The sequence below is a fragment of the Pieris rapae genome, chromosome 2 (genome assembly GCF_905147795.1).
Source record: "Pieris rapae chromosome 2, ilPieRapa1.1, whole genome shotgun sequence".
NCBI classification, from domain to species: Eukaryota; Metazoa; Arthropoda; class Insecta; order Lepidoptera; family Pieridae; genus Pieris; species Pieris rapae.
Window position 1 is genome coordinate 4,215,579 of NC_059510.1, and position 13,647 is coordinate 4,229,225.

Here is a 13,647-nt window from a genome sequence, read left to right on the forward strand (position 1 = left end):
GCAATTTATTATACGCACTTTAATGCGCTTAGCTTGGGATTATTTAAAAGCTTACATATACACCGTTTTGTTATCGACTTCCGAAAAACGGGATGGCTATATATTTCAAAAAATGAGTGAAAGCGAGAGCAAAATTTAAAGAAAACCATGATTTATGGTCAACAATTTTTAGTTTAATATAGTGATTTATGGTAGTTAATTTGGAATAATAATTTCAAAATTATATACGCCATAATATGTTAATTGTGTTCACTGTTAACACGGCCAGTTAGTCTTTATGTCTATTTCACACTGACTGGATAAGTTCCAAATAAGCTATTTATTACTTTTTGGTAGGATAAACACTATTGTTAACAGATAGCGCTATTCGCCATGAAACGCGAAGTTTTATATTCGCAACTTATCTTCCGAATAATTAATGTGTTGCATAGCTATTTGGTACTTTATCCATACATTGTGAAACAGACCTTTAGTCAGACAATGATAATTTAAAACAATCACCTGTCCAAATCTTATAAATATTAATCGATAAGAAAACGGTAGTAATAGTAGCAACTGGCAAAGTTGCCATAAGCGAATTAATATCAAGGAGTCAAAACCGGTTTTAAGGCTTCTTAGCTTTCATAACCGGCCTTTTTATTCCCATGAGATCGCAAATCTCATTTCTTATGGGCCTCAATTCATTTACGTCCTTTTCCCAGTCTGTGTCTGCCAAAATTGACATTACCTGAAAGAATTCATTTTTTGGTGTCATTTTAAGGAATTTTCGGTTGAAATGTGATTTAATTATTCTTGTGTCTTGCGCAAAACAAATTTATATTTTGAAGTTATACTTCTTTTGGCGCGATGGAGAAAAATGATGAGTGATTTTTTACGATCTAGGTGGCATGGAAATCGATAACTATGTTCAAGTTGTATATTCTAGTATTTTTATATTTAGAACACGTATTTCGTAACAGTACAATAATTAAATATTATTTTGGTGTTTTTAAATCAATTTCATATACGACGGTGATAGTATTTACTAATAATTTATTCATTTAAATAAAATCTTTTTGATTAATTTTAATATTTAACGTTAATCACTACTGCATTTTAGTTATTTCTTTTTCATACGCCAAAGAAGTTAATAACTTCTACCGCGTGTACATAAGTATACACACTCTTTTATTTAAATAAGGTTTATGAAGTAAATTAAAAAAAAATACTACTTCCATACAACACAGTACGAGAAATATTAACATACAAGGGGCCGTTTTAGCATTACGTAAGCACTATAGGGTTGATTTTCTTATTTGGTGATTACGTCAGCATAATCTACTTGTAAAAGTACTTATAACTGAGTATTACCTGATCAAGGTTCTCTGCGGGTAGGTCACAGACGTCCCCATAGAGTGTGAGCGCCTCATATAGGCGGGCAGCCGCACATCGACGGACATACCGTTCGCCATAGCACAAATATATCACGAGCATACCCAGCGAATTCGCGCATACAGCACCCCCCACCTGACAAAAAATAAATTAATAAAAAAAGTATACATGTTAGAAAAACTTCTTTGTAAATTAATTACTAACGTAAAAACCCCAATAGATGGTCATGGATGTATCAGTAAATGCCAACCCCACGTATTTGTATATCTATCTTCACACTGTTTACACACTGTATACGTGCTAACGATAATTTAAATAAATAAAAAAATCTGCGTTTACTGCTCAAGACGTTATGCCACAGAATTTCCATCTAAAGTTTTAATGTGTAACTACTAAACGAATACATCAACCAATAGCGTGTATTCTTTCTGGATCTCCCTGTCTCACTCTCTCTCAAACGGTCCCAATCGCTCTCTCCCTTTTCTTCGACAAAAACGTTGCACATCTACGTGACGTTCCGTAAAAATTGTACCCTCATATGCCTTAAGAAGATTCACTTCAACATATATTATTTTAAGATATGACAATTCCCCATGATTGATGATGATACAACTTTATTAATATATAGGATTTAAAAAAGTTCATTGACATATTTCAAAGGTATTTAAAAATGTCCATAATCCCAAAACATACCTGAATAAGTTGGCACAACACATTAATAGAATCCAATAATTTGTAGATGTTTTTCCCACCTCGAAGCTCCAATTGCAAATGCTTCAATACATCTTTAGCAAACGTAGACTCCTTGTCTTCGAGTATGGGAGATAGTGAACCTGCAAAACAAATCACATAATGTTTTTTAACCAATACCATTATATTTAACGACATTTTTATTAGCCATTCAGCCTTTTATGTACGTACGGTGAGGTTGCAAGAAAAGTATGACGATAATGATTAAAAATCTTAACATGCTGCAAACTTAGTATGCTGACCACTTTCGAGAAAAATAAGTGTCTACCTAATCAAACATGTGAAAATCTTTTTCATACGCATTAAAAGATTTAAAATTTTAGTCACATTTCTTTTACAATTTTGTAAGGTGAATAATGAAATTTCCACTAATTATGTAATTAGTTGAAGCACTAGCGTCGGTAATATTGTTGCAGTAGTATGTAATGTATATTATGCTTGCAAAGGTCGCGATTGAGTTTAAATACAACTTGCAATCATGGAATCACGGAAAATCGAATAGTGGAATGGTGAAACCAACTAAGTGGTTAGCTAAGAATTAATATATATAAGCCGGCGTTCGGCTTACAATCAGAAGTCATGTTATTTTGGCTGTGTCACTTTCGGAGAGTTTACAGCATAAAAACCTAAAGATATTCTAATTAAGAATTCAATTATAAGTGGAATAAAATAAAACATAACTAAGATACCTGAACTCAGGAGTCTGTCGAGGAAATTAAAAATTGGTCCAGTGATCCGTTTCACGTGAAGATTATCAGCGAACACTCGTATTATCGTATCACAAATGCTCTTCAACGTATCGAGATCTTCGTGAAGTGAGTTCAAGTATGAGAATAGGGACTGTGTCGTGTGTTTTACCTGGAATAAAGATTAGTGTTATAACCCTTAACTGAAGTGGGTCAGATGCTGAATTAATTCCCGGCAAAGCAGTTGTTTCGTTTATTATTTTATTTATTTATGTATATATACGTTTATTATTATTTATAAGTTTGGAAAAAATAAGGAAATTTTTCCTAAAATCCTTAAACTTAAATAAATGAAGTTTCAGGGGCTTTTAGGAGTAAATAAATAGGGCATTTTCTAAGTCTTAAATTTAAATAATTATGTTTGGAAAAAATAAGGTAATTTTTCCTAAAATCCACAAACTAAAATAATTGAAGTTTCAGGGGCTTTTAGGAGTAAATAAATAGGGCATTTTCTAAGTCTTAAATTTAAATTCATTATGTTTGGAAAAAGTTAGAAAGGGCATTTTTCTTAAACCACAAACGTAAATTATTCAAGTTTCAGGGACATATTAAAATAAATAAAAAGGGCATTTTTGTAAGCCCCAAATTTAAATAAATTAAGTTAAAAAAAAAATAAGAAAGGGCATTTTTCACTAAGCCAAAAGCTAAAGCCAGTTTCAGGGGCTATCTTTTTATAGTTTCATATAACAGTGCTAAAGGGCGAGATTTTTTTTATGTTACAGGAGGCAGACGGGCAGGATGCTCATCTGATATGATGTTAAGTGACACCGCGGCCCATGGATACTGCCAGAAGGCTCGCGAGCGCGCTGCCGGCCTTTTAAGAAACTGTACGCTCTTTTCTTGAAGGACCCTATTATTGTATCTTGAGATGGGTTTACAACTTACCAGGCTTTCGGTTAATTCTCCAGCGCTCACAATCAGGCCCTTAATGACATGGTACCTGTAAGCGGGAAAGTTTAATAGTTGGACGAATCTTGGCATCGTATGTCCCGGGAACAGCCAAAGCACGACATTCGAGTTCTCGCTGGTTAAATTATGCTCTTCCTCTTGACGTTGGGGCTTCACTTCTACTTCTTCGAAGGGAAATATGCGTTTCAGAGCATCGTGCTGAGGGATATTTGCGACTGGCGGATCGCTGGAAGAAAAGGAATATTGTTATTAAAAAAACTACACCCTTGATCGTAACTTAGTTTCAGAACGCATACCCGTTATTACAATAGATTGTTTCATTATTACTTGTGTTACGTAAAAATGTAGATAAAAGTTTGAAGAACAAAGAAACTCTACCCAGTTTTGTTTCAGGTTTATAAAAGACGTAAGTGAGGATAATTACGATATATCACATAGCGTTTTATATGCTATCACTGTTGGCCTAGTGGCAGAGGTCGTAGGTTCGAAGCCCGGCTGTGCACCACCAATTGCCTTTGTTTATGTGCGAATTTAACATTCGCTCGAACGGTAAAGGAAAACATCCTAACGAAACTGGTCAGCCATAGACCCAACGAGTTGACGGAAGCACAGAAGGTTGATCACCTACTTGCCAATTAGACTGACAAGTGATCATGAAAGTGTTACAAAAATCTGAGATCCAGACCTAAAAATAATTTGTTTAATATGCTATAATAAGCTGTAAAAAGTCAAGTGACGTGTAGCAGTGGGGTATACTGGACTAAACTGGTTTTCAGGCTATATAAGCACGGCGCGCTGTATGGTCGGGCGGACTTCTTCGACGCTCGCATTAGATATAGGACGTTACTATTGTTGTTGAATTTGTGGTTAATTTCGTGTAATTTAATTTGGTTATTTTTAGTAATTTTATTTGTTAATTTCTTACTCTATATTAAATATTAAAAAAAATTACTTATAAATCAACGCAGTAAATATCCTTCCGGCGTGCGCACGCGTCCTATCGATCTTCTCTACAGCTTGTTGCGCGACACCACACATCACTGCGCTTATCACTTCCGGGCTGTTTAGGTGTGGTGCATCTGATGCGCTTTGACGGCAAATTGATAACAAACCTGAAAACACAAAAAAGACTTGATGAAAATCAATATTGATGAAGGAGATCTTTGATTTTCTTATTTTGTGATTTACAGACATTCATTACTCTTTTACACATATTCCCCACACATTGTCTTTGCTCCCCTCTCTAACCCCCCCCCCCTTATACAAAACTAGCGACCCGCCCCGGCTTCGCACGGTTGCTATGCTGATACTAAATACACTACAGAAAATCTGTGAACGTTGTATATAAAAATGTGGGTTATCCATAAGAGATAGACATATACCATCACGGACTTTTCTGTAGACCTTTTCAATGTACAATACTTAGTACATTATTTTGATAAAACTCGTAGGGTTCAGCCTGCGTTTGCAATGTAAGCGGAAAAAATGTAATTATTTACGACATCACATTAGAAACCTCAAAAATAACAGTACTTCTCCACTATTAATGAATGTTATTATACATATAAACCTTCCTCTTGAATCACTATCTATTTTAAAAAAACCGCATCAAAATCCGTTGCGTAGTTTCAAAGATTTAAGCATACAAAGGGATATATGGTCAGAGAAAGCGACTTTGTTTTATACTATGTAGTGAAGTAATAATGACCATAAAATATACTAATGTTGCCGCGTTTGTGTCATCCACCGGATAAAGTTAAAACTAATTCATTTTTAATACGTGTCTAAACATCGGAGTCTATCCGTACATTTTATTTATTAGTAAATGTATTCATATTATGCGCGATGCTCCACAATATAAGTTTTACGGCGAGTGATAATTACCTCTCTTTTCATCATAAACAGTAAAAAACGCACAAGTATAGTTAACATGTTATTTTATTAAAAAATAGTAGTGATACCAGCTAAATAATAAAATAAAGTAATTAATGGTAATCCGATATATTGTCCGTGATATTGAAATATATGTTATTTTTGTGTTAGGACGACTAAAGTAAATATTTAGATTTACCTTTTACATAAAAATATAGTATTTTATTTTTTATCGCCCTATGGGTAAAATGTGTTCCTATTTCGGTGGAGAACTTTATTGATAGAATCACTAGTGAAATGTCATAATTCTACGGAATGAAAAATCAGAGTATAGGTCTTAATACCTACCGGTCATACTAGCCTCGCGTACCCAGGCACCAACATCTCCCCTCATATCAATCGTGTATTCAGCGAGGCAATCTAATAAAGCCTGCGTCACATCCGAGACGTGCTCTTCAACACCCACAACTCCCAGAGTCTGACACACATCAGTGAGACCCACTACAGCATCACGACGTGCTTCTGCCCATTTTGCGGTACTTTCGGTCACTTTAGTACACTCTATGAGGGAACGGATTACTAGTGGTAGGTGTTCGATTAAAGCGAATTTTGGGAGAGATCCTGGAAAAATTGTGTTGTTAATAGGATGATATCTTAAAACTCCAGATCCAGAGGAGAGGTAGAAACTTGCAGGAGTGTCGAAACGTTTAGACGAAGTATTTTTTATTTATTCAGATGACGTAAATATACTGGCATAAATTTTGATGCAATAACAATTGTAGACCAATATTTTTGAGTCAAATATAAAGTGGATCAGATGAACGACGAAGACATATTTAATGATAATTATAATGCATCACAGCGGTTTTCTAGATATATAATATTTTGTAACATAAAGAGAAAATAAAATTAATGATAACTTACCTACAGCCCTGGCATATCCCATTCTAAACAACAGTCCGTTAACGCCAGTATTGGATAGTTGTTCACAATACTTCTTCATCAGCTGCGCGCGTTTCTCCTTCGTATTAACGCCATCGTAAACGAACTCGTCGTTTTGCAAATACTCTTGGAACACTAAAGGCAAAGCTTCGATTGCCTTCTCCCGAATCACTTGTACTTCGTGGGACAGACATTCTTCTATCAGATTCAGCCACTCATCTGGAAAATTAACAATTTGCTTTTTTTTAAATATATGTATTTATATTAGATGTTTTAGCGCGTTAAACGAATAATCTATTTTGCATTGGTGTGGAAATTAGTTTTGACGCTTGAAATTTCATTTATTTTGTTCGATTTATTAAATGTATTACGGTTTGTAAACAAAATTCGACGTAACATGTACGTAGTCAAATGGCGACGGTATTCAAGATTTAAAAAAATGATACTATTAGTTAAATAAAAATACAAATGTTAGACTGTGCTTAATATCATTATGTTCTTACTGCTAAAAAACCTTACATGATAAATAATAAAACTAATTCGTCGTAGTAGTTGTATTAAGGCTTGTGCGTCCTGAGTATGTATGTGACAATGTAACTACGTACTACAATACTTTAATCAACTTTGCACTTGATTTGGCGATAAGGACACTTGACGAGGTGCTTAGTTTACTTATGTGTGTAGTAAAAAACACGTTTTTTCTGATACGACATTAAAACAGCTTTAACTTAAGGACAACCTGATAAGTCATGAAAGACTAAATTTATTTAAAACTTAGAATATCAAAATAACTTTAATGCTTATTTAAAATTCATTATACGTTATAAAGGAAAAGGCGTCTATTAGAACACGGTAACACTAAATAACGGAAATACCATATCGAGACAATAGACTTAAATTTTTAAATTTATAAAAAAAATGATGTGTAAACAAAAAAGTGATATTCCAGGCAACTATTATTTTAATAAAAACTTCTAAAAAACAACAAAGGCCCTTTAAAGACTTATTTGCTCTGTATTGGACCGTAACAGTCAATTATTTATACGCACTCACCGATAGTATCGAGCTCGTACATCGGCGCATGCGCAAGACAAAGCTTAGAGATGCAATGGCAACACGCCTGTCGCATCAATTCCCCGCCCAATCCTCGGAACTGCTGTCGAGAAAACAAACGCCCAACCAGGGACCGAATACACGTTATCACTTCCTCAGGAACTAATGAATCCGCTTTAGAACCTGCATAGAAAAATCAGTTTTATCATTTTAATTTAATTAATTTTAACCCGTTAGTCCTCCTACAACTTATCTGCTCATAGTAAGAAGACTGATTGCACGATGCGCTCTTGGAAAAAAAAAATTTTTTTTTTTATTAATTTGCAGTTTGCTATTTTAATGAGTATTTTATGTACATAATTCGTTAAACACTGTTGTGGTTGAGTGTATTCTCGTTCTCGTGTTTTTTGTGTATCGTCTGACTGAATGTATTAAATAAAAATTATGATTTACTAAACATGAACCACATTTTATTAAACAGCAACTAACCGTTAGGTAACTTAGTTTGGGATAGTGCGTAGATAACTTCTCCTATAGCGAGTATGGCACCATGACGTAAGTTCAAATCCATCGACTCTGTCTTTTGTACTAGCTTGGGTAAAACTATGGTGGCCATGTAATCTGGAATCTGTAATCAATATTTTATTTAAATAAGATTTAAAGTCATAAGTCACTCGCATACTCAGAGGAAGATCACTATAAACAAAATTTGTTTGTAATAGAGGTTAGAAGACTAAGCAAAGGCTCATTTAGCTCATAAAGTAATACAAATTTACGCGTATAAATAATAAATTAATTGATTGTGTCGTGTTTTAGTAGAATTTATGTGGTAAAAGCACAGGCTTAGCCTAGTAGTTAGTTTATAGCAGAACAATTCATTAGTAAGCTTAGTAGTAAACTGCGCAATTCTTCCCGAAATAGTAAGGATATCTGAAACAAGACTCATCACGAAGTATGACTCCCATTGTAATATGCAATACTTTTTTGACGTACAAAAATTAGACTTGGCACTAAGTATCTTTTCTGTTTGCTTAAACAGTTTAAATAAATTTTAGTTACAAAAATGCCAGAAAAATCTATTTAGTCCAAAGCAATGTATAATTACAAGGCATGATTAATCTTAGGATAAAATTTTTAGAATTACTAACATCAGACATTTTTGTTTATCCAATTAAGGAAATTATTACGTATTAATAAATAAATTATAACTAAATAAACCTAAATAAAAAAAACTATGTAAGCCTAACTTATATCTAATGTCACAAGTGTCAAAAAGAGACGAAAGAAAAATATTTTGAAATTAAAAAAATAAAAATAATTTAGTATGAAGGTCTTATGCACTTTTGAAAAGTAATGGAGGTTTAAATTGAATGTGTATTTTCTTTGGTAATCGTTTGTGATTGAGTCCCTTTACCTCTACAGATGAGATGTGGACACAATGCGTATGTTTCAACGACAATTTTTGGCCCTATCAACTCGTAACGATTATTGTTGCGCCGGGTTTTGATGAGAGCTAGCTAGCTGACTATGCGTTTACTACTAAGGTGGTATAAAAGTTGACAAATACATATGTGTCAAATGAGAAATATTATAAAAACATATAAGAACTATAAAATGGCTAAAAGCTGAATAACTTTATTAAAAAAAACTCTTACTGTAATGTAGAATCGTTCAATGACAGACAATTAGTTTAAATATTAAAATTAAGAACAGTTATTTTGAGGGTATTTACAAAAAATCTCATTTTTTCTCAATGTTTTTCCAACGACCACAACACAAAAATTAACACTTTTTACACTCACCTTATCGGTAAGTTTATTCAGAGCTTTAGCGGCCAACTCCCTAACAGCGAAGTCCCAATGTCCCACCTTAAGGTCCACCAGGTGGTCAATTAGGGGCTGTGTGTACTCGGGAAAGGCAGCAACTTGAGGGGCCACGATTAAGTAGGCGTTACTCCTTGGACCAACTGAGTGGAAGTCCGCTGTAGTGAGTACAGATATCCCGTGAGGGAACATACCATGACGGCCTACGTTCTCTTGGTAGGCAGCTGCGGCTGCGCGACGGCAGTTTATCTATGAAATATGGTTGCCATTGTAACATATTCTTCTTCTTTAATATATTAGATATTTATAGGTTTTAGACACACATAATATTTTACGAATTCAGATTATAACGAAGTATTTGTTATAAATTTGTTTATTTTAGACAAAAAACACAGGCAAGGCCTTTTAAGTAAATACAAATTACATCTGCCAATTATAATTTTTGTTGTTTCTGTATCTTAGCCTGAACGTTTTGTATAAAAACAAATACCTCTCTATCAAAGCAAGCAGTGGCAATTAGTGCATTAGCCAAGGCCACTGCGTGTGGGGCCAACGCCTGCGCATCGTATGCCCTTGCGAAGGCCCAGGCAGCGTGACACGCCGAGTCACGCGCCGCGCGAGCGCCCACCGCACGCACTTCGTCACGTGACAGAGCACGCACTGCACAACGTACACCCTCGCACAGTTGGGTCGGCGATAAGAGCCCTCGTCGTGCTGAAACGTTTTTTTTTATTGAGACTTCGTTCTTGTCATCATTAATACCATAAAGTCTAGAGGCGTTTTCGTTTACCGTCTACAAATTAGTTATATTTAAATATTCTATGATGTTTCTATTCGATCATGGTAAATATATATATATATGTCTTGATCTTGTATATATATATATATATAATTGGAATCTCGGAATCGGCTCCAACGATTTTCATAAAATTTAGTATACGGAGGGTTTCGGGGGCTATAAATCGATTTAGCTAAGAATCATTTCTAGAAAATGTCATATTATTCGTGTTTTATAAACTTAAACATAGAATTGCTCGTTTAAAGATGTCAGTCAAATAAAAACTTAAATATGAATATAGTAATCTTTACTCGATAATTATATTCATATTTCATAATTTTATTAGTATGTAATTCGTACTTAAATAAAATTTCATAAAAACACGATTTATAAAAAAAAATACCGAGCTAAGCTCGGTCATCCAGGTCCTGTCAATTATATTTACAAAGAACGTTAATAAATTAAAAAGGAAATAAATGTAAGAGTTAGAATCCTTACCTAATTCAGCAAGCGCCATACATCCGCCATGCCATGCGGTGTCCCTTTCGTGTTCCGCGAACAAAGTAAGGACACTTTCACACACGTCAGCCGCAGCTAAGGCGGGTAGACGCGCCCCAATACGGCCTACGCCCTTCGCGGCTGACCACCGCACTACTGTGTCATCATCACGCAGGGAACACAGGAGAAGTTCCACAACATCTTCGACCTGAAGTTTATTTTTGTTAAAGTCATAATAATCTTTTTGCCTAAAACTTTCTTAGTAGCCCCTTCGTACAACATAACGAACAAAAATCTATAGTACCATGAAGACGGAAATAACCAAAAGAAATTAACAAAAAGTAATGTATTCTTATCTTTCTACAAACATATCTCTTTTTTCTTACTTGTATATAGTTGAGTAATTGTTGTTTTAATTTATTAATATTATTTTATAAAAATGTCCCAAACAATTATTAAAAACAAACCTCTTGTGGTATATCCTGATCATCTTCGTCGGGTGGTGAAGTGATAGGCTCTGTGTCTCCAGCAGCTGCAACACCACCTAAGGTCATCGCCAGTGAACGAGATCCACGAGTATACCTCCACGCAGCGACACGGGGACGAAGAAAAGTTAAGCCTGAAAATATTGTAACAAACTGTCTTTCTTTTCGTTTTGCTGATTGATTTTAGTTATCTTATCGGTCAGAACAAAATCTTTTGGCTTTTTGCATTTTAATTCATATTTTGCATGCATTACAGGATCAGTTACAACTAAGTATTATGACAGTAAGTACATACACTTCGCCTATTTTATTGATCTTTTACACGGCAAGTGATGAATAAGTTTCAATTATTCAGAAACTACTATATTGTATCAAACATCACAAAATACATAAAAATTATACATACCAATTCTCTGTACGATTTTTACGCCATACTTTCGCACGAGCATAGCTTTATGGTTCTTATAGTTTTGCTTTGTGACCCATTCAAGAAGTTTGGATGCAAATGGAAGCAAATCATCCCGTTTTCCATGTTTCAACACAGCTGCCACAGCAGCTAAAACTCCATAGTGGATGGTGTCCTCCTCTTGAATATTGGAATGTATATCACAGGCCCAATTGAAAAATGGACTCATGTATAATTCCTTAACATCAGACCTAGTACAAAACAAAAGATTCAGGGTCTACTATAATTTTTTTAAATAGGAAATCAAAGAGCTACTTCTTGGTAAACTTTTGTTTTAAAGAGACATAGAAAAGGACTAAACTTAAACTGAAAAATCTAGATAATACAAAATTGGAAAAAAAAATTTTTTTTTTCATGCAACTAACAATAGTACAGCAACAACCAGTTTCATGTAATATTTCCATGGTTACATTCTTGGGAATATTGCACCAAGAAAAATTAGACAGTACAGGTAAGCTTATAGGACAAATTAATGAGTCCTAGTAAATAAGGGAAGGATAAAAGTAAATAAGGGCAAAAATGTCAAAAGCTAACATTGTTTGTTTAAGTTCATTTATTGGAGATAGTTAAAATAATAAAATAATTTTTACCTTATCAGGAATTTTGAAGCCAAGTATGCACTAGCTTCGGCACAAGTATCCTTACTTAAAGCATAAGTTTTGCAGATATTAAATATTCTTTCCATTACTGTTAATTTTTTTGAAGAACTTGCACCTAAAATTAATCCGTTAACAGTTTAATTACCCTATTGTATTAAAAAAGAAAAACCTGCATGTGACTATAAACATTGTGTATAAAAGATTGACACTGTATTGATATGCACATAAATGTAATGTATGGAGATAGAAATAACATATACTTTTAAAGTTGCACCCTCTGCAAATTGTCTTTTGAGATATTAAGACTTTCATAGTTAACAGAAAGGTAGAATAATATAAGATTGATTAGTCTGAATTACTATTTTAATAAAGTTTCATTTCAAGATCTTTTAGTTTGAACAAAATAGATAAAAAAGGAACCTTTAATACACACCAGGTTGTTCTGGAGCAAACCCGTCTAAGCGGCTCATGTGGAAAGGAATGATGACAACAATTGAAAGCCATAGTAATAACACAAATCTGCTTCTCCATGTTTCTTTATCATTTGGATTTTGAGCTTCAAGGAATGTTAGTATAGTCAGCAGATCTGTTACCTGAAAATTGTATTAACATAAAGAAGATTAAATTTGTATTACTTAATTTACTAACTATTAGCATTTTATCATATTTTATAATATAGTTATGCTTATGCATCTTTCATTCATCATATCATCTTCTCGTTTATAAACAATCTTTGAACAAAAACTACAACAGATTACACACCTCATGTGGGAGATGTCTTACAACCACTTTATACCCCCGTACTCTTATTATTTGATACATGTAATTGAAAGTTGCATGCTTTAATTCAGGTAAAGAACTTTTATCCTTAATAATAGTCATGAACTTCGCTAATATCTTGTCTAAATGGGGATCCAGGAGGTGCCGCTGCTCATAATACTGTTTAAGAATATTGTAGAGTTTATCGTACTCTCCCTCGAATATTGCAGGAGTCTCATATATATTTTTCACATTGTCTATCATGTTTAGTACATCATCAACCTCTGAAAAGTGCTCTAAGGCACATCCTAGACCAATATTGTCACAGTCTTCGTCTCTATTCATATCAGCGTCGAGCCCAACCATTGTGGAGTATGTGTTATTGTTCTGAGATATATTTGAAACTTAACGTTTTGCGTGAAGTTATATGAGTTTTGGGTTCTAGCTGTTAAAGATAATTCTTATGAGCTTTTTTTCAACCTCAAAATTACTAACGTTCACTCATCAGAAAAAGAAAAGTAAAAACAACAACAAATCAACTGTCATGAAGTTTTTTTTTTATCTTAAGCCGCAGATTAAAAAATGGATAATTGACA

At 34.0% G+C, this 13,647-nt stretch overlaps 1 protein-coding gene across 1 annotated transcript; it reads right to left on the minus strand.

Moving 5' to 3' along the window:
- Positions 1 to 587: 587 nt before the first annotated feature.
- Positions 588 to 13,566, minus strand: LOC110996476 (tubulin-specific chaperone D). Its single transcript, XM_022264152.2, has 18 exons — positions 13,055 to 13,566; positions 12,726 to 12,885; positions 12,284 to 12,407; positions 11,634 to 11,884; positions 11,210 to 11,361; positions 10,743 to 10,950; positions 9,957 to 10,180; positions 9,446 to 9,715; positions 8,133 to 8,271; positions 7,644 to 7,826; positions 6,573 to 6,809; positions 5,997 to 6,269; positions 4,729 to 4,888; positions 3,753 to 4,002; positions 2,811 to 2,979; positions 2,065 to 2,204; positions 1,351 to 1,506; positions 588 to 727 (listed from the first exon to the last, which is right to left on the minus strand). The coding sequence occupies exons 1-18, from the start codon at positions 13,415 to 13,417 to the stop codon at positions 605 to 607; spliced, it is 3,582 nt and encodes a 1,193-aa protein (XP_022119844.2). The 5' UTR covers positions 13,418 to 13,566; the 3' UTR covers positions 588 to 604.
- Between the last annotated feature and the right edge of the window lie 81 nt (positions 13,567 to 13,647).